This window comes from Alosa alosa, chromosome 20, assembly GCF_017589495.1.
Source record: "Alosa alosa isolate M-15738 ecotype Scorff River chromosome 20, AALO_Geno_1.1, whole genome shotgun sequence".
Lineage (NCBI taxonomy): Eukaryota > Metazoa > Chordata > Actinopteri > Clupeiformes > Clupeidae > Alosa > Alosa alosa.
In genome coordinates, this window is record NC_063208.1 from 7,133,804 (window position 1) to 7,155,932 (window position 22,129).

General features: G+C 39.2%; 2 protein-coding genes across 2 annotated transcripts; both read left to right on the forward strand.

Annotated features, from left to right (window-relative positions):
- The first annotated feature begins 4,841 nt into the window (after positions 1-4,841).
- LOC125285627 (immunoglobulin kappa light chain-like) lies at positions 4,842-8,134 on the forward strand. The gene is made up of 4 exons (XM_048230158.1): positions 4,842-4,893; positions 5,947-6,258; positions 7,154-7,471; positions 7,811-8,134. Exons 1-4 carry the CDS (start codon positions 4,842-4,844, stop codon positions 7,930-7,932), a joined length of 804 nt encoding a protein of 267 aa, XP_048086115.1. The 3' UTR covers positions 7,933-8,134.
- A 6,468-nt stretch (positions 8,135-14,602) lies between these two features.
- LOC125285628 lies at positions 14,603-20,030 on the forward strand. The gene is made up of 4 exons (XM_048230159.1): positions 14,603-14,609; positions 15,105-15,434; positions 19,580-19,891; positions 19,990-20,030. Exons 1-4 carry the CDS (start codon positions 14,603-14,605, stop codon positions 20,028-20,030), a joined length of 690 nt encoding a protein of 229 aa, XP_048086116.1.
- Positions 20,031-22,129: the final 2,099 nt, after the last annotated feature.

The window sequence follows — 22,129 nt, forward strand, 5'->3', positions numbered from 1 at the left end:
ACACTTAAAATAATTTAAACTATGCAATGTACTATAGCATGTGACACCTTAAAAAATAGTAGCTGATTTCTTTTTTTACCTAGAAATGTCATTCATGTCATGGAAAAAACTAACAACAACTAAAACAAATTATTGCTAAACATATGGGCTTAATTTGTGGATGTTGTCTTTTTTACAGCAAACCTTTCATCGCTTCTGACTCAAACTCCTGGGACAGTAGAGGTGGCAGGCGGCAGCAACGTGACCCTCACCTGTAACCACCGTGAGGTGCTAACCTACTGCAATGCCATCGACTGGGTGAAGGTAGAACCCCTGAGGGGTGAGGTGAGAACAGGAACCCGTATCAGAGCCATCTCGAACAAACAGAAGGAGACGTGTACAGGGACACTTACTGATGTGTCCAGTGATGATGCTGGCATGTACTACTGTTTGGCTGTGCACAGCTCTGTCTCTTACTTTGGAAATGGATCCAAGGTATTTGTCGCAGGTAAGAAAGCCTGTTGTGAATATAATATTATAATAATAATAATTGTAATTATAATTATAATATATTATAACATAACATAACATAATATAGTATAATATAAAAGAGAATATTGAGAAACATAACAGATGCAATGATTTATATAGAAAACAAGTCTGTCACAGTAAGCTGGACAGTTTTTACAGCTTAATTAGCAGGGCAATGTGCTAACAACAGCAAAACATTGGTCTGATACCCACAGTGTTGACATACTAAAAGCAGTCTGTCCATAGATGGTTACAAGAAAGTCTTGATGTAACGTTAGACTAGAGCAAGACCTTTGGATTTTATGATTGTTTCTGTTGTAGGGACCATCAGCACCTCTCCAACGGTCGGAATCTTGTTACCGTCGGATGATGTTAACTCCAGCGGTGACATCAGCATCCCTCTAGTCTGTTTGGTGTCGGGGGCTGACCGACATAGGGTCCGCCTGCACTGGTGGATCAATGGGGAAGTCTGGGACGGATGGACAAATTCTTTTTGGGTGTCGGAACACGGTTCTGTGACAGAACTGACCCAAAACCATATCATGATTCCAGTGTCAAAGTGGGAAAGTGAAGTGAACTGCACATGCGTACTGACGTATGCAGGGAAATACGCAGACCACAAAACAGTGCAACGAAATGGTGAAAATATTTCATGATTGTTTATTTTTTGAAAGACAGTATGCTAGATTGATTTGGTTAATACAATTGAATATTTCTACCCGTAAAAAATATGATTTTGTGATATATGAATCTTCATTGTTTGCTTATACTGTCCTTCAATGCCCTGTCAGGCATCATTAATGTTTCTCCTAGCCTATAATGCATCATTATAAAACGGATAGTTCCGGTCCTTGATTATGATTGGTTGAATCACGTTCAATGCCGTAGTATATTTTCCCGATATAGCATGGCTGAGACCGCATTTCGTTCTATATGCACTCGAAGTTGCTGAACAACAATAAGAATTCCGATAAGAATCTACTAGCGGTGGAACTATTCTATGGGGACTCAGTAGAAGAATGGATATTTGTAGATGAAATAGCTTTTAAATTTCATGATTATTTGTTTATTTTGTATCAATTTTTAATGTCCTATAGCCGTTTTATAAAAGCAATAAGCCCCTTGAGGCCGTTCTATATCGTGAATATAGCACAGTTGAGGGTTTAACAGCACTTAGCTTCGCTTCGCTCGCTTTGTGCCTGACAACACCCCTCAGCTGTGATATATTCACGATATAAAACGGCCTCTCAGGGTTTATTGCTTAATTATACACCATTTGAAAACTTGGGCTCTTGGGAATCCATACATGACAGCCTTTTTCATGTACAATCTATATAGTGATTTACATTGTCAAATTAATCTTATATGTCTCAGTTAAATTGAATAAACAATGCCCACCTCCCCCTCCTCCGCCTTTGGTGCTTCCCTACCTTCTAACCATAGAGTATCCTTAGCAATGTGTAGGTGCAGCATATTGGGTGTTGAAATATCTAAGAATCCATAGAAATAGAATATTAATGTTGTTTTATCCAATATAAGTTGTGCAGATGTATAGTCTGTCTTGTATACACCCATTGAACCAGCAACAAAAAAAAGACAAATATATTGTGAGACTTGTGCTTCTATTCCATTATTTCATAAGAATCTACAGGGTCTGAGCATTCTAAAGAGGTCACGCATTTGATGGTAGGCCGAAATAGGTGGGAACAGTGCCCTGTAAAGTAGGCACAGTGCAATGTCGGAGGAAAAGCCTAGAAATGGCATAAACCAGATGAAGTTAATTAAGATATGCCTTTCTTTCCCAGGTTTCTCGGCACAGAGGGTGTGTTATGCTACTCTGTGGCTCTCCAGGCTTGTGGGAATAAGTTCAAGCCTCCTTATTCTAGTGGCGTTGACTGTGTTGGCAACATGTGCTGGAAAATATTTAAAATCAGGTAGCGTGAGTTTCTTGGATTGTTTTTCTGGTATTCTCCTTTAAAAAAGGTTTTGAGTGTTCATGAAATTTCAGGATAAGTGAGAAGATAGCTGTGAAACTATTTATATTGTTTATAGTGTTTGCACATGTTCAGTATTCATGTTTTCCCACAGGTCTTTGAAGACAACAAATATAGCTGGAAAAGTCCCTGTGTTGATAAAGTTTTCATCTTCATCTGCAAGTGATTAATCTGCTGTCTTATGTGGATATACATACTAATATTGCTGTTGTTTATATTTTTGCATATCCTGATAAATTATTTCCACTATCTTTCAATTTGCAAAATTAAATGAATTAATATAGATGGAATATTTCATCATGTAAAAAGTGTAACCGATGTACCTCTGCTACTTTCATATATTTATTTATGAATTGAACATTGCTGGGGAAACAACTAATTTCATTATTGAATTATTAACATTATTTCATAGATTTTTTTGTTTGTTTGTTTTAAATTATTTACAAGTCTTGATTGACCTACTGTAGGCCTATGTGAATGGCCTCAAGGCATGCATATATGAATTATAGTGATTTTATTTTTATAGGCTCAAGCTGCATTGTGAATTCACCCCAATAAACTCTGTTTTGCTGCATTGTTGATGTCATTGGAAGCTTCACATGTTTTTTTCTTCTTCTACAGTAAGTGGGTTAAAGTCTTAGTAAATGGTAGCTAACGCTCCATGTTGCATGCTACTGTGCTGGTGTGGTCTTGTGGGCTAGAATGCTAGGGCAGCACAAATGCCAGAGAAATGGGTCAGGTTATTATGTGGTATGGTTTTAAACACATATACTGTAGGGCCAGCCAGACCAGGGGCTTACAACACATTGGGGCATTTCAACAAAGGATGCCAAGCAGTTCTGAGAAAAGAAGCCCTTATGCATCTCAAAAACTTCAGTTCAGATGTTTCAATAGATACCACAATACAATAGATGAGTAACACTTTACTTGACAGTATCGACATAAGAGTCATGACACATGAAACTTAACCATAACCCTAATCCTAACCTCTAACCCTAATCCTATAACCTCAACCCTAACTCTATACCTAACCCTAATCCTAACCCTAACTTGTTATGACAAAAACCGAATGTCACTTAATAGCAGAAGCGTTATGTCATAAACGTTTATGACCTCTTTATGACACGTTCATGACAGTGTCATGTCACTCTTATGTCGACACTGTCAAGTAAAGTGTAACCAGATGTTTTTTTTACTTGTGTTCAAATTATATTTCCCCCATTCTCTAGCATACAGTATACACTACATACATAAAGTATTTGGATCCCTGTCATTACATCCACAGGAACTCCACTGACATCCTGTTCTAAATCCATAGTATAGATATTAATATGGAGTTGATCCCCCTTAACAGCTGCGACAGCACTCTCTTGGGAAGGATCCCAATCCATTCAGAAGGTTATTTGTGAGGTCCTGTTCTTTGTGGGCCAGTCAAATTCCTTCACACTATAATCTCGGCCAACGACATCTATGGATCTTGTTTTGTGCACTGGGCACAGCAGTTATAGAGCTTCAAAAGGGGGTACAGTACAATTCCATTTGGCCTATGGATTTAGAATTGGATTCCTGTGGGTGTAATGGCAATATACTATATATATGTACCCGACCTGGCAAAATTGAAGTTGTGCATTCTAATTTTGAGATGCAGGCTGATTACTTTAAAAACCATTGAAAATATCGGAAAAAATATTAATTTTTGCTTTTATATATAAGAAGAGGCATTCACAATGAATCTCCCTACTTTTCATAGTCAAGATAAGAATGTTAAGTTGCAAAAAACCCGTAACCTGTCATTTCAAATGTGATTTTCTCAGTTTCTCAAGGTCACTGTGACTCATTTTGCCAGATCAGGTCACACATGTATAAGTACAGAGCCATTAGTCAAACTGTTTTTCTAATGAATTGCTTCTTCTGAGCTTTGACCAGTCTGGGCAGGAGACTAATGATCATAGTTCATAGTTCATAGTGCTCTATGCTGAAAACCGTTTACATGTGTATTTGTATTGCCTTTTTTAAAAAAAAAAAAAAACATCACAAAAGTTTTGGGTGTCTTTCACGGTGTTATATCACATAAAGCAAGACCTTTGTTGTGTCTCACTCAGATTATCTGAGCACAATGTAATATGACTGAAAAATGACACCCCATAGTTCTAAAGTATCCAGAGGGGCTGTTCATATTTATGTATTTGGTGAGTAGTACACACTATGCATGATCAAGGTGATTCGACCTACCACAGAACAGCAGGGCTTACTCAGGGGGATGGGGCCCTGTGGTCACAGCACTAGGCTACTTCTCAGGGGTACTTCTCAGGGGCAAGTCACAGGGGCATATTCAGGATGCATCTTCGACCGTCACTACTACTGGCATTAGTGTCTTCTGTCACCAGAGGTAACTCGATGATGTACGAAACTTTAATTTGAATTTAAAGTATTCAGCTGATGCTTTTTTTTTTAATTTTCAAAATGAATAGATCATAACAAGATGTAGAACTGTAACAATCACAGATAATTATAGAGAAAATATTGGCAACACTTAAGAGGCCACAATAAATAGCAAAGTATACATTACCAAATAGGTTGTTGATGATCGTTGAGAATTACCAATATATCTTATTGTATTACTGCATTACTGTAATAGAACTACAACAACGTTCTGATCACGACTTTGCTTATTGTCCTTTCCTAATCATATTTAGTGATCTATTTATATAATGTATTAATATAATCATATAGTGATGTAATAATATAATATCTGTTTTGTTTTAATGTAAATTGTTTTGTTGTTGTATTTGTTGAGCCCTTGATATAAAGCTGCACCTGTTGCAATTCTTGATAAATCATTAAGATGTCAGATAATGTTGCTATGGATAATGAAAATAATACTATTCAGTAATACCAATAAGCTACATAAGTATTACCAACAATTATTCTCAAACCTTCAGGTTTGGCTACTTTGCTATTAATTATGGCCTGTTATAATAGTGTCAGAAAAAAAACATTTCTTCAAAGAAGGGGTGTAAAAAAGCTTGAAAAGTAACTTTCTCCTCACTCAGACACACCAAAAAGGTACATGGTGCATTTAACTTCACAAATGTTTAAGTATAAGTATAGTATAAGTATATATACTTTTTGGATCCCGTGAGGGAAATTTGTTCTCTGCATTTAACCCAATCGGTGAATTAGTGAAACACAAACAGCACACAGTGAACACACAGTGAGGTGAAACACACAGTGAGGTGAAGCACACACTAATCCCGGTGCAGTGAGCTGCCTGCTTTAACGGCGGCGCTCGGGGAGCAGTGAGGGGTTAGGTGCCTTGCTCAAGGGCACTTCAGCCGCGGCCCACTGGTCGGGGCTCGAACCGGCAACCCTCCGGTTACAAGGTTACAACATTGTGTGCATGTATGTGACCTCATTTCTGTTTCCTCTATATTTTCCACAGTGGTCTGTACAGCCACCCTAACCCTGTCTCCAAGCAGTGTTCTGGTCAGAAGTGGAGACTCCTCGACTCTAACGTGCAGCCTTCAGGCCGCTAAGACCTTTTGCTACACAATCACCTGGTTCAGGGTCCACCCAAGGACCGGAGAGATAGATACATCCATCAACATCTTGGGAGGCCATGATGATGACTATGCGAACGAGTGTAAAGGAACTATCACTAGCGCAAAGCCAGGGGACTCTGGAGTGTACTACTGTTCTCTAGTGCACAGTGCACTTTCTTTTTTCAGCAGTGGAGCCACTGTTACTGTGATAGGTAAATGAATGCTAAGTTTGGTACTGAAGTCTTGAATTACACTGACCAAATCCAACATAGTGCATTTGCTGTTCAATAGGTTATGATCAGCTTTCAATATTGATCAGTGTTGTTTGAAATAGTTTAGTTTCAAAGCAAATAACTGCACATAATCATTTATTTGTATCTTATCATAATTTAACTGTAATTGCAGTGTGTTTTATTAAACGTATTGGTAACACTCCATAATCAGGTGCCATAATAAATAGCAAACTAGTAATTACCTAACCCTTTGTTAATATTTGTTAATTGTTACTAACATATCTATTTGGCACAAGTTAATAGTTTTTTAATCATTAATTAAATATCAGTTGTTTGCATAAAATCTGTATGTTAATGTTTTAGCAAATCTATTGCTAATCTAACTAATATTGTATTAATATGTGTTAATGGTTAACTAAATGTCTTTTTGGCACTAATTAAGTTATTTCTTTTATCATTTATATGTTAAATGTTTATTTACAAACTATATGTTAATAGAAAAGTTAATGACTTATTATTATTTAACTAATTGTTATTAAACTGTGCTTCTGCCTATCCCAATATGAACCACTCCCCATAGGACCCTTACAATAGATAGACAGATACTTTATTGATCCCCAAGGGGAAATTCAAGAAAAAAACACGGAGCTACCTTGACATGCTGCCACTGTTGTCGGCACCGGAACCGTTCACATTTATTCCTTTAGGAAAAGTTCAAACTAATATGAATGCTTAGCATTCATATTATTACTTCACATTCTGTTGCTAATTCTCTGTAATTTTTGACGTTTTCAACAACAACAACAACAACAGCAACAACAAAAAACTACACATTTTTCCTTTAAAAGTAACACAAGAAAATTGTTGTCTGCAGGTGCCATAGCTGTTCGTCCATCAGTACAAATCTTCTCACCTCTGGACAGCAGCAGACACAACTCCGATGTCCAACTCTTGTGCTGGGTGATGCAGGTCGTCCCGTCCCAGGTCCACGTCAGCTGGACGATAGATGGAGAGAGGGCAGACGGGTGGACGGGGTCGGCCTGGACGAACGGCGGCAATTCGGCCGTGGAGTTCACCCGGAGTTGGGTCAGGGTGCGAGCGGAGCGGTGGGAGAGAGGGGCTGAGTGTGTGTGTGAGGTGGAGTACGCAGGGGAGACCATCAGGAAAACCGCCCAGCGCAGGGCCCAGAATGGTAAATATGAACTGGAATCGTCAGTTTGTACTGGTCTGGGCCAGTTTATTAGACGCAACTTTTGTTTACATCAACATCATTCGTGTGCATGTAGATAAAAATAAATATTTGAAGTTTCAATATGTTTACTGTTTATTTCAATACGCATATTTCTCTTTTACTGTATTGTATATGATGAAATGTGTAATTAAATTTAGAGCTGTAAAAGTATAATCCAATCGTGCATATCTGAGGGCAAACAAATTGTCATAGACACATATAAATATGGTCCATCTTCTCTGCCTGGTGGTGAGTATTCTGGTTTCCACTTACATGTATGTGTTGTTTTTGTCTCCACAGATCTGTCTGGTTCGTGCCACGCAGTGATGTGGGTTTACAGGTGGCTGGGAATCATTTCCTCTGTGCTGTTTGTTTTACTGATTTTTGCATTGATAGTTTACTGTGCAGCTAACATAAAATAATGTGGAATTGCAGTGTTTATGGGCCACCTAGGTTTATTGACTTTAAGTCAAAACCCCCCTTTTTTTTTTTAAAGATAAATCCCGAACCGTAGAGGTGGTTTATATGATGGTGAAGACATACTTTAGTATCCTTCATTTGTACAAAAGGGAATATTTTGATTTCACTCTTGCAGTGACTCTTGTACAAAGGGGAATATTTTGATTTCACTCTTGATCATGGACCCTATTAAAATGCTTACATACTGTTTACATTGTTTCATTTTTTGTAGATTCACATTCAAATTCGCATCAAAACATCAACAGCTACAAAATGGATGTTCAAATGCATGTTGAAGCCCAATGCCTCTTGGTGGCACTGTTGTAACACTGTAACAAAATCACTGCTGTGCCCTTGCACCTATATAGGCCTACACACTGATTGAAGCACTTAAGATGAACAAACTATGAAAAAAAAAATATCTGTGAAAAATTGGGTACTGGACTAAATACAGTAATGCTCAGTCTCACTTTCTATCCAAGGAAGTGACATTTGAAGAGGTTAATGGAATATTATAATGATTTGTTTTTCAGTTATGTGTATAAATAATTCCAACATTTAATTATTAGGTTATTGTTTGTTAGTATTTTGTTCCTAATACAGAGTTGGGCATGATCCAGTCCTTGCTATCGCTATCTTTCACAAACACAGCAGTAACTCAGTCAGAGAGGAGTGACCGGAAGGTGTTATTCAGTCACTATAGGGAGACATGACCATTAAGAAATGTTAAGAAGATTTTGTTCACAGATTTAGGTGTCATGCATACATCGGCCGCCACTGCCAGGATGACAGGACACTGGGTCACTGCATTCTCTAATTTTTGGGGTCTCTCATGCAAACCTTATATTTCATACTAGTGTTTTGGCAAATTAAGATGAATCTGTATTTCAAGAGTGATCTTTCTTACATATTTGTCATGTCGAGTTCTGCTGCTTTGTCAAGAGCCTTTCAAGACCATTTAAAGCACATAAAAGGGCGTTCTCTTTCAAGCCTGTGCTTTAGTCGCGTGCCAGATTCTCAGTAGTGTAGTGATGTTAAGTGTCAGCATGCTCCACGCCACTGTGTGTGAAGGCAGGAAGTGAGCGGCTGGGCAGGAAGTGAGCGACCAGGTAAGCAGTGAGCTCGGAGCGCCAGCTGGGCATTTCCCCACGCAGCGTATTTGCATGGGCAGACGACGGGCAACGCCCCATCTGCGGGCTGCTCTGGTTTGCTTGTGTGTTGTTGTGACAGAGGCACGGGTGGGTGCCTGTGAGGGGAACACACACACACACACACACACACACACACACACATACACACACACACATATACCACCCACTGAAACATTTAGAGCCACAGTTTCCTGTCTGTATCAGGAAGCGATATGCAATCTGACATTTTCTTTAGAAGACAGGAGCGTGGTATTGTCTTCTTGGCCTTTTAGCTGCAGCATGTGAGAGAGTTTGGTAACACTTTACGGTGTTCGGTTTTTGTCATGGCAAGTTATGACAGTGTCATGTCACTCTACTACATAAGAGTGACATGACACTGTCATAACTTGCCATGACAAAAACCGAATGACACTAACCCTAGACCTAACCCTAACTTGTCATGACAAAAACCAAATGACACTTGACAGAAGCGAGTGACGGAAGCGTTATGTTATAAATGTTTATGAATTGTTTATAATGTTTATGACACGTTCATGACAGTGTCATGTCACTCCTCTGTAGATACCGTCACCGAGAGTTTTTATGACTTCTCTGTGACTGCTCAATATTACCCCATCTTTCAAGAAAACCATGAAAATCTGTTTACAAGTCCTTAAACTGAAAATAAATACAGGTCACAATAGTTATTCCTGTTGCCTACATATTTCTTATTTTAAAGACATCTGTAACAGTATTTTGACCCTTAACATCATTTAACCCTTGACCCTTAATCATTTGACCTTTAAAATCATTTTGATGGCATATAACCTCCCAACATGATGAACGGCACTATTGCAAGTGTCTGAGCGGCCCTCTGTAGGTGATTCCCGATCTAGCGACTTTCTAGGTTCAAGTAGGAAACTGCCCTAAAGAGGACTGAATTACAAGAACTTTTTCTACAGACTGCCGTTGGTGCATTCCCTCTATATTATATAGGAGTTATGTTCATACTTCTTTGCAAAAGATGCATATTTAGTTTGTTTATTATTGTGCTTCTCGACCAGAGGGGAACCCTGAGAACAAATCTTGTTAAAGGTGCCTTTAAAGGCCAGCACCTTCGCCACTAATTATGATGCCATAGTCAAGTATAATTGCTGGATATTGATCAAGCATTAAGAATAACACAAACCTGAAGCTTATATGCACAGTGCACCAACAATTAATATGATTTCCCATAGTATACGGCTCGGCACATGAAGTTGGTCATCCAGAGGAAATGAATTCTCAGTAGTGTCTCTGGTGATGTGTAGAGTGTGGGCTGAGTGATGAGATAAGCATTTTGTTCTCAGGCCACCATCAGTGAGTGAAAATGATGTCCTGTCGACTGATGATGCTGTTTTTCTCTCTGATTCAAGGTACTGAACAGTGCATTTTATTTAACCTTATTTAACTTTAAATGTATGTTTGTTGTGTTTTAAGCACCTCAATGCATGCAAAATAACAGCAAAAGACTGTTTATAGAAACAACATATTTTGTAACATATCGCTGAACTCATTATTCTAGTATGTTTAGTATGTTATGCTTTGAAAGCCTTGACATAAGTGACCAAATAAATGTGCATAATACTTTGTCTAGCAAGACCACATGGCAGACCGTCAGTAGGCCTTCCTTTTTCTACCCTGGCCGTATAGAATAGAATTTCTCCACCATTTTACAGTAAAACTTATTTATGGCTATGGTTATGGAATTTAGCAGACACTTTTGTCCAAAGCGACTTACAAATAAAACAATATAATAGTTAACAATGAACAGTAAACAAGTTTCAAAAAGAAGGTAAGACTACATTAAGGAAAATATCAATAGAAATAAAAAGAATAATGAAAACTAGACTGCATTTCCGGCGGGAACTGCGAAAGTGTGCTTGCCCTGGTCCGGTCACCAACGTGAGCAGACAGTGACATACGCTATGCTGAACCTGGCAAGCATTCTAACAGTGCCTTTCAGTGTTGGAGCAGTGGCAATACCTCAAAAACTCTTTTCAACTATTGCCTTGCGGGGTGAATGCGGTTCGTTGGATTTCACCTGTGGCCTGCCTTCGAATTTAGCTTCTATGACTAAAATCAAATCAATAAAATAAAACAACAGCAGTGATTGGCTGAAAAAATAAATAACGTCACGCGTCTTGCACCTCTCAAACTGGGGTCAGGTAACCTAGAGAAAATGTTGAAATTATGAAATATGACTAAGGCATTAAAATGCTGCTTGTTTGTCAGGATACTTTTTCACTGATTTATTTTAAAAATATGAGCTATGAGTGTGAATGTTATATATTCCATCCCCTAATTCTGTTTTACTGGTTTATTTGACAAATAATCTATATGGATTTGCTCTATAAAGACCTTATGTCTGTTTGGGATTGTTTTGAGAGCCTATTGATGTATCTCAGAATAAAGGAATGTCCACAACATTAGTGATGTTTTTTTTGTGTGTGTGAATGTATTTTACTTAACTCATTGAATGTAGCTGGATACTCATGAACGCATGTCTCTAATAGCCACAATAGGAGTAATTTTAGCAACACCGTATTTTGTGTGGCCCATAACGACCCAGTGGATCATGGAAATGTGCCAAAATTCACATTCCTTGCTTGTTGTTGGTACATTAATTCCATTCAGATTGCCAATTATCTGAGATGTAAGAGTTCAGTATAGGTTTAAGGTCTGGGGCAGGGATTTGACATTCTGTGACTTCTTCATTGAGGGCTTGCTTAGCAGCACTGTCCGCTTTCTCCTTTCCCCTCAGACCAACATGGCCTGGGACCCAGCAAAAAACTACACTCAAGTTCTGGTTCTTTAGACGTTCTAGTTGATCAAGCTCAGCTTTGGTTGTACTTTTTGCGTGACATTAAAGCCTACTGGAAAGATTTTTCATTGCAATTTAATTGAATGCAATTTACTTTTACGATTAAATAAAATTAATTTATCCCTCTCACCCATAGTTTTCTATATATTTACAAATGTACATAGGCCTACTGTAATTCCATTTATACATAGTTATTCTACTGATCTTTATACTATTCATCTTGCACATAGACTTATTCTTCCTACTCTTATAATGTTGTTTCTGCACTACAATGACACTGTTTCTACACTGCACATAGCTGTATGTTATGTACATATCTGTTATATATTTGTCATATTGAATATCCATATTTATTCTGTTTTATTATATTCTGTTAATACACTGCATATATATATATATTATTATTTCTACTATTATAATGTTACTGCTACATCTACATACATTATTCTACTTATTGTATGAGATAACTGCTAATACACTGCACATATTTATATTTAATTCATATTACTCTAAACCACCTTCTGTAAATCAACTGTATACTACTGTCTACATTGCACTATATTTATTGACCTGTCTCTGTATATTTCATCACCTTTCTATACTTTGCATCACATTGAATGCATACTGTACATGAATCACAGCTAAGATCTTTGGTTGCTATGAAGGTCAGTCGTTCTAAATGGATGGTTGCTATCTCTGCCGTTGTCAAGCGGGCATATCCTAACCTTATCTTATTTGAGGCATCTCTATTTTACTTAGCCTACTTCCATACAGCGAGTCCCATTAAGAAGTGGCCACTTCATTCACACTTACCATGATCCACGCAGCAACATTATTAAATTAATACTTTAATTATTAAATTAATCTGTCACCATATGCCTATGCCAACGTTTGCAAGGAGGATTTGATTCACAATGAAATGTAATGTACGTTGACAATGAGTAGGCTAGTTTTGGCTGTTGTTGGTGGGGTTACTGCATCCCTTAGTTATGCCTACAATGCAAAATTGTTCCCTCGCGATTGTTAGTTCCTGCAGACGCATTTCAAAACATCGCGATGTGAAATACCACCACAAAAAAAGTGTTCGGCCTTAGTGAGTTAGGAGTCTTCGCGACTTCTTTTAAGCTGTCACAGACTCAGGCGATACTTTTAGGGCTAAAATGCTTCCTGAATTACTCTTAGTAAAAAAAAAAATAGGAGTCCTAAAGTTACGAGTACAAGCATCTCATATCAAATGACCATGGCATCACGCTAAGCAACATAAATCCCATACAGCAACATCTCCTCCCTAGCTTCTAGCCACACAAGAAATGATGTTAAATCTCTGCTTAGCATGCTTCTCCGCTTAGCATTCTAATAACAGAAGGGGCACATTTATGTTGACCACTAGAAGCTACCATATGACTCATTATATATCTGTAACTGTATAAAACACTTACTTTCATAAAGGACGCACACCATCCAGCCCATACACATGGAAACCGATATTTTAGGCACTTGGCCACGAACTCAAAACGTGTCTCTCTGAAGCTCTGTTCTAGAATCTTTGCTCTGTTGGTCCCAGAGTTGCTAGGCAACAACAAATAAACGAAACGACAGTCTTTGATACCAATGGTATCAAAAGTGTACGAGTGATTACGAAAGGATGTGTGTGGTTTGCAATTAGAATAAACAAGAAATAACATTTCCAATAATTTCCCATGATAAATTACATATTTGCACCTTCCTTACTTATGAAGCTCACTAATGCCACCTTATTTAGTAAAATGTAATACAACGTTGCCACCTAGCGTTCAGATGTATTTAACATTAGCATTGACATTGCTTGCTTATTCTTTCGTCAACTCCATGCTTTTAGGAAAACAATCTTTTTTATCATAGTTCCCTCTTCAATGGCGATTACCAGCTCGTTTTTGTAACAGAGATAGCTGTTTATTGTCCCTAGGTTTACAGAAACACCTATTCATATTAATCACATTAACCTATGGGTGCTGCCGACCACGTAGCCTATGGAGTGCTGCCGACCACTGTTCATTACGGCCCAGAATGCCTTGCATGTCTTTACAACAAAACAACACAGTAAAACCTAAATGCCCGTAAACATACATGCATTTGCATACTTGTAACATTTTTAATAATACTCTCCCATCATGATATTTAACAATAATGAAAAATTTAATTTGAATACCGTCAATGTGAAAACAACTCTACTATGTAAGCTATATATGGCTACTGTTCTCCCTAATTCCAGTTCGTCCACTTAAACTGTCATATGCATTGGCGAAGAAGTTGTATCCCATGGGACCTACTACAGTAACTTAAGGTGCAGCCATAATGAAATGATTGTTTGGATACTTCACGCCTACAAGGATTTCATGATTGGGCTAGGTTTCCTGGAGACATTGTAACTGCCCAGAGACATTGAGCACACTTGGAAGGCATTGTGATAGAAGGTGATTGGTGAGAATATTTATTTTGGCTTTTCTTTTAATCCTAGTTACCAAATACATGTAGATGTTTTGCCAAATGATGGAAACTTTTGGAATGTTTTCTTTTTTTTTTTAGCTTATGCACCCTCACATTGGAGTCCCGAGTTCAAATACAAAATTTGGTATCGATATGTGACAGTGTTCCTGAGATATGGATAGTAACGACTTCCTGTTTTGGAGCTTCGTCGCCGATTTCGTTTGGCTGTGACGGTTCTCGCAAACGCTTTCGAAAAATCAAAAATCCTTCTGGTAACTTTTGTGAGGCTTGGTCCAAAAAAAAAAAAAAATAATATCGTCAAGTTTCGTGGCGTTCGGACCAAATTGTGACCTGTGAAAATTTAGTTTCGCTTTCTGTTCAATCCAATATGGCGGACGAACGACACGCCCACCTGACGTCATCTTCGCGACCAACTTACACCGGTACTGACCGGACGTTTTAAAGTTGGAACGGTGTCTCTGTCTCAAAGGGCCTAGGCGCTAGAGCTGACAAAAAATTAGGGAGACGGGAAAAATAAAACTTAAGAAGAACAATAAGTGTGCTGCTTTGCAGCAAGCACACTTAATAAACAAATACTATGAATATACAAACCATAACTAATAAAAACTCATAATCAATTAAGTGTAAGCGGAACAGATACGTCTTTTGTTTGCAGTGGACCCGTCGTTCATCGTGACCCAGTCGCCGGACGTGGCAGTGGTGGCGTCCGGGGGCTCTGCAACCCTGCAGTGCGACATAGCGGAGCTCTACTCCTGGTGTTCGCATGTGGTATGGCTGAAGCTGGACCGGAGGAGGCCCATGATGTTACAGGTGACCGACAGAATCAAAATGGTCAACCCAAACGATGGCATGGACGGCTCGTGGGTCAACGTTTGTCGGGCGACCTTGCCAGAGGTCACAATTGATGATGCAGGCATCTATTACTGTGTGTTGTCACAAGGTCGCTTCGCACACGTTGGGAATGGAACACGACTCATGGTAACAGGTAAGTAGTTTAAAGTAACACAAGGAATTCCTCTTTTTATAGATTTTTTTTGTAGGAATTCATCTTTTGATTTTACTTTTTTTTTACTTAATGGATATCTATTTAGTGCTAAGGGGGCTACCCAATTAGTCTAAAATCTACAAAAAAGGATATGCTAATACCTGCGACAACAACTTTACATAGCGCAAAACCAAGAGATCTGGCCATGCATCGGCAAAGTGAGGGACTCTCCTTACACTCTCCTTACTGTAAGACAGTGATCTGGCCATGCATCGGTGGAGTGAGGGACTCTCCTTACACTCTCCTTACTGTAAGACAGTGATCTGGCCATGCAACGGTGGAGTGAGGGACTCTCCTTACACTCTCCTTACTGTAAGACAGTGTGGCATCAAAATGAGTTACAAGCCGTTATTTTAAGTGAAAGGACTGCATTGTGTTGCTTTAAATATTCTAGAATTCTCCCTTTGTTTTTGACAGCAATGTACAAGATAACTTATCACTAATACAGGATCAATGGAGCAGTGCTACTGTTAGTTTACACAGGGCAGAGGAGAGTGTGTTGTCAGCCGTGTGTAAAGGTAGATGTCCAGTGACTTGTGTTTCTTGTGTTTGATGGATGACAGGTTGATGTCTTAATTTAGAGGGATGCAAGGAGTCGTATGGATTGCTGTTTTACTAAGTAAACAAGTACATGTAAACAAATGCACTTATCTGACATAAAATAATCAGAAGAAATCAACCTCTATAGAATGAATAATAAATATACCTTAAATATACCATCTTGCCACAATTTATTCAGAAGGAAAGCATGGTTGTTCAGGAAAATGTGTCATTTGACAATATCATACTGTTCCTTCAAGACTCAAGGGGTGTGTACTGTATGTTTAACAAATGCTTTCTTCCCCTAATGGATACACAGAAGTCAGGTGTTTGTGTTATCAGTTGCTCTTCTCCCTGAGAGTCTAGCTCATGATGTTGTGTAATTTAACACTTTGTATATAAGTTTAAATAAGTACAGTATATACTCTTTTGATCCCATGAGGGAAATTTGGTCTCTGCATTTATCCCAATCTGTGAATTAGTGAAACACACTAAGCACACAGTGAGGGTGAAGCACACACTAATCCCGGCGCAGTGAGCTGCCTGCTACAACAGCGGCGTTCGGGGAGCAGTGAGGGGCTAGGTGCCCTGCTCAAGGGCACTTCAGCCATACTGGTTGGGGTTCGAACCGGCAACCCTCCAGTTACAAGTCCGAAGCGCTAACCAGTAGGCCACGACTGGCCCTCAATAGCAAACTGTGAAATAATGGTGGTGTTGTGACTCTGACATGGTCTGCCCCAAGCAGATAGACCCTCCATATGAGGTGCATAGGTTCTGTTCAACAGTTCTCTTGATAAGGACATTTTTGACCCGGTCACCTTGATGCTTGCTTTAGGGCATGGGTGTAGATTGTCTACAATTGTCCCCACCTATATTTTAGAAAAACCGAGGGGGAGGGGAGGGGGAAGTTATCTGACACGCACGCTACACGCAGAGTGAGAGGCGGAGAGTGTCATGTTAATTGGGCTACCAATCTTGCAGTCGCAATAAACAATGGATCCGAGACATTTTCCTGTTCCTATATTCTGTGTATGCAGGCTAATGTATTTGTGAATGTAGCCTGCATGCACATTGCAAAGAAATAAAAGATAGGCCTAAACTATGGTGCATTTCCATACTCATAGAAACATTGCGAGACACCAGATATCTCTTCTATGATCTCATCCAGAAAGATTTTCTTTGACTTGTTAGTTTTTTGAACATGTATTTTATCTAATGACATAGCAAACATGATGAGTTGAATCCACATATCCTTACACTTGCGAAAACTATTTTTCATAGCCTTAAACCGTGAGACTGAAATCTAATTTATAGTGCGTTCACGTTCTACTTAAAGTGACAGGCACTCAATTAGATTTAGCCTACACAACACAAATGTGATGATATTAAAGACAAGTGTAGCCTAATAATTTAAATATCAATGTGATATATTCAAATTACTAAATATGTTTAGCTATTAGTAATTATGCAGATCATAAAATACTATAAATAATTAACAATATAAAGTTTATATGAATTCCAAAATACTAGAAACCTATGACAAGCATCACTTTCTATGTGTGTGTGTGTGTGGAGGGTCAATCAAATTCTATGATTGATTGCCACTGATGTGAATGATCTCAAATCACACAAACCAAATCACATTTTAAAAAATCGCAAAAGTATTGAAATCGAGATTATTCACCTATTGAAACAATAATGTTGGTATTGTGACAATAGGAGTTGGGAATGTGTCCCCACCAAAGTTGAGACCAAACCTACGCCCTTGCTTTAGGGGATCAGGTTCAAGCTCTGAGCTCTGTAAATGGTTATGATGAGGGGATTTAACAAAGCATTGTCCAAAGTGACATACAAAATAAAACAATACAATAGTTAAAAATGAACAGTAAACAGTTTTAAAAAGTTGGCAAGACTACATTAAGGACAATAGCAATATTAACAATCATGTCAATGTAATAATAGTTAATGAATGATAAAAAATAATTGTATGAAGCCAGGTTCAACTAATGTGTTACCTAAATGGTTTAGGGAGTCTTTCAGTAAGGGCATCATACTCACTGATGTTGTGTGAACTGAACTAGTGTGATGCCTTATGAAGTGGTGATGTTGTGTAATGACTTATGAAGTGGTGATGTTGTGTCGTGTGATGCCTTATGAAGTGGTGATGAGTGGTGTGATGCCTTATGAAGTGGTGATTGTGATGTGTGATGCCTTATGAAGTGGTGATGTTGTGTGGTGTGATGCCTTATGAAGTGGTGATTGTGATGTGTGATGCCTTATGAAGTGGTGATGTTGTGTGGTGTGATGCCTTATGAAGTGGTGATTGTGTGTGATTCCTTATGAAGTGGAGATGTTGTGTGATGCCTTATCAAGTGGTGATTGTGTTGTGTGATGCCTTATGAAGTGGTGATTGTGTTGTGTGATGCCTTATGAAGTGGTGATGTGTTGTGGTGTGATGCCTTATGAAGTGGTGATTGTGTTGTGTGATGCCTTATAAAGTGGTGATGTTGTGTGGTGTGATGCCTTATGAAGTGGTGATGTGTTGTGTGATGCCTTATGGAGTGGTGATTGTGTTGTGTGATGCCTTATGGAGTGGTGATGTGTTGTGGTGTGATGCCTTATGAAGTGGTGATTGTGTTGTGTGATGCCTTATAAAGTGGTGATGTTGTGTGGTGTGATGCCTTATGAAGTGGTGATTGTGTTGTGTGATGCTTTATGGAGTGGTGATGTTGTGTGGTGTGATGCCTTATGAAGTGGTGATTGTGTTGTGTGATGCCTTATGGAGTGGTGATGTTGTGTGATGCCTTATGAAGTGGTGATGTTATGTGGTGTGATGCCTTATGAAGTGGTGATTGTGTTGTGTGATGCCTTATGGAGTGGTGATGTTGTGTGATGCCTTATGAAGTGGTGTTGTGTGATGCCTTATGGAGTGGTGATGTTATGTGGTGTGATGCCTTATGAAGTGGTGATGTGTGATGCCTTATGGAGTGGTGATGTTATGTGGTGTGATGCCTTATGAAGTGGTGATTGTGTGTGATTCCTTATGAAGTGGAGATGTTGTGTGATGCCTTATGAAGTGGTGATTGTGGTGTGATGCCTTATGAAGTGGTGATGTTGTGTGATGCCTTATGAAGTGGTGTTGTGTGATGCCTTATGGAGTGGTGATGTTATGTGGTGTGATGCCTTATGAAGTGGTGATTGTGTGTGATTCCTTATGAAGTGGAGATGTTGTGTGATGCCTTATCAAGTGGTGATTGTGTTGTGTGATGCCTTATGAAGTGGTGATTGTGTTGTGTGGTGTGATGCCTTATGAAGTGGTGATGTTGTGTGGTGTGATGCCTTATGAAGTGGTGATGTGTTGTGTGATGACTTATGAAGTGGTGATGTTGTGTTGTGTGATGCCTTATGAAGTGGTGACAATGTGTGAACTGTATTGTGATGTGGTGTTGTCGTACTGTGTGTGTATCTGACTTAAGATTATAGATATACAGTATTCTGTTATCATGCTATGTCAATAAAATAGGATTGAATTGAATTGCTTACAGAGTCAAACAGCACCTTCCCATCTCCCTCCATTGAGATCATCCCACCCATGGCCTACACCTCCACAGTGCCTCTTCTGTGCCTGGTGTCTGGCATCAGCCCGTCCCAGGCCCACGTCTTCTGGGTGATCAGCGGACGCGTGGAGAGTGGATGGACAGATTCTGACCTGGAGGATGCCGGTGAATGTGAACCACTGAAAAGGCTCACCCGGAACCAGGTCCTGGTTCCCTTGGAGGAGTGGGAGAGGGGGGTTCAGTGTGCCTGCGTGGTGGAAGTTGCTGGACTGAGCTTCAACAAAACACTGCAGAGAGATGGTATCACTGCAGGCGGCTCTCTGGGGTTAAGCAGAGGTGGGGAAGCCTGTACAATATGTGTATAAATATTCTGGGTCCTTTTCTGTTTCTGTTGTCAGAGCAAATAACTCAACAGAACAGAACCTTATTTGTATTGTAAGTTGCAGGGCCTAACTTTTTTTTTTTTTTTCATTTTTGCAGACCATTGCTTTGCTGTATATTACATTTACTCAGTTGTCTGGGTAACCTCTACTCTCATGCTTTTGCTTCTGGGTGGAACCACAGCAGTCTGCCTCTTCAAAAACGCAGCCCAAGGTATTGTATGTCATCCATTGTTTGTCCGAGGTATTAGTCCATATCACCAATACAGGTAGCCTGGCGGGCCATCCTATATCATTGAAATGTATAGTCTGGCATCGAACCATTCACCTCTCTTAATCCAAGGGGCGGGCAGAGAATTGTCTTTCAAACTGCCTAGGCATGCAATAGGCCAGCGCTACGACCATATCCGAATCCGGTCGGCAAAACGGCAAATACATCCTTCTTCGAAAGGAATGACTTAAGTGCATTGTGTTGCTCAACTTTCAAAGAAAAGCACAAGTCCAACTTCTCCAAAGATGACGCCAACGCCGATTCAAACAACCGCTCTTCGTTCGCCATAGCCACCTTCCTTGTTGTTCACCGTCGCAGGACTGTCGTTATCCTGTTAAGCCCGCCTTAAGACTCTCTAACAAAATAGAGCGCTGTGATTGGATGAGGTCCACGGCGTCAGCCAATAGAAATCCCTATGGTTTGATACTAGACGTACAGGCTGAGCAAATTAATTTGCCGCCGCTAGGGTGCGTCTAGATTTCTAGGCTACAATACAGGTAAACTTTCAGTTCCTTTACATGGCTGCTTTCTATCTCTTATATAAAAGCTTCCATTATATTTGTGTTGTTCTTTTGTAGGCTTCCTTATACCACAGGAGTGAAGATGCAATGGTCCCTCTGCGCTACCACTAAAGACACAGTTTATATGGTTATTACAGGCTTCATTTGAATTATTAATTAATTTAATTATTGAAGAATGAGATGTTACACAGCAACGGCGCCTTCGCTCTACCGTTGAAGATGAAGAATATCCTGGAGACCAAGACCACCCTCTTTTCCAACACCTCCAGCCCCCCAACACTCACACTGTGCACTTATTTCATCTTGTTCTCCTGTAACATTTCCTGTAACCTCTCCTGACTTATCTGGCAAATGAATAAATGCACTGTAGTACAATTTGAAATTTTCATGTTTTTATGTATATATATAATATTCATCATAAAAACCATAATGGTGAAACATTCCAACCTCAACCATGTCTTTTGCTGCAACTTCCGACCTAAATGTTTTGTATTGAGGTCAGCGACAGTGGTTGTGCTAGACTTGCACAAATTGAAGTGACGGACAGGAAATGGTTTGTGTTTCTAACATTCCATTCAGCGTTGTCATGTGGTTTCACCCAAATGCAAACCGAATGTGGTCCTTTGTTGCAAAAGCACTGCGGCTCTCCATGTTGTGTTTAGGTCAGCAAAACCATTTTCTACTGAACATAGGCTATACTCTATATTCAAAGTGTCCTATTTAGATCATGTCTAAATAAGCTGAAGCAGCAACATTATCTTTTTAAACGCTACCTTTTTTTTGTTTAAGTGTTTAAGGAAATTTATTACACGGCTCTTCAGAGTGCTGCAGAGAGTTCCATTCACATGAATCGGCCTTCCCAACGTTCAGAGGTCTGTTAAATCTATGTAATCACCGGCAAGGTATATAATCACCGCTGTCAATGGCAACGGGTTTTGTGCTTCTGATTAACGTCTTTCATATCACTCCGCAAGAAGTCTGTTTGCTTGTTGCAATGGAATTTCTTTGAAAGTGAAAGTCAGCTATAGTAATACGTAGCCACGCAACACCTGAAACTGTCAAACTTGTCTGTGTGGCGGATTATTTATTTTGTCAGCGGAAGCCACGAAACAGTAAGAAAATCATTTTTAAAGACCCATTGCGTTAAGCCATGTAGGGTAGGGTAGGGGAAAACGCCCCCCTTAAGGAATATGTGATATTACTGTGTAACAAAAAGCTAAATATGTGTAGATTTGCTATCCTAGTTTTGAGTGACAATGTCATGAATTATAAACCAAATATGAAAATTGTCCAGAGTTAACAGTTAATTAGTATTTTAACAACAAAAAAAATTGTGCAAAAGGGGCGTTTTGCCCCTGCTGTGGGG

Coding starts and splice junctions, on each gene's coding strand:
- LOC125285627 (XM_048230158.1), top strand. CDS start 4,842: ATGCATCTTCGACCGTCACTACTACTGGCATTAGTGTCTTCTGTCACC. Junction 4,894..5,946: donor AGTGTCTTCTGTCACCAGAG/GTAACTCGATGA, acceptor TATTTTCCACAG/TGGTCTGTACAGCCACCCTA. Junction 6,259..7,153: donor AGCCACTGTTACTGTGATAG/GTAAATGAATGC, acceptor TGTTGTCTGCAG/GTGCCATAGCTGTTCGTCCA.
- LOC125285628 (XM_048230159.1), top strand. Junction 15,435..19,579: donor AACACGACTCATGGTAACAG/GTAAGTAGTTTA, acceptor AATTGCTTACAG/AGTCAAACAGCACCTTCCCA. Junction 19,892..19,989: donor CAAAACACTGCAGAGAGATG/GTATCACTGCAG, acceptor TTCTGTTGTCAG/AGCAAATAACTCAACAGAAC.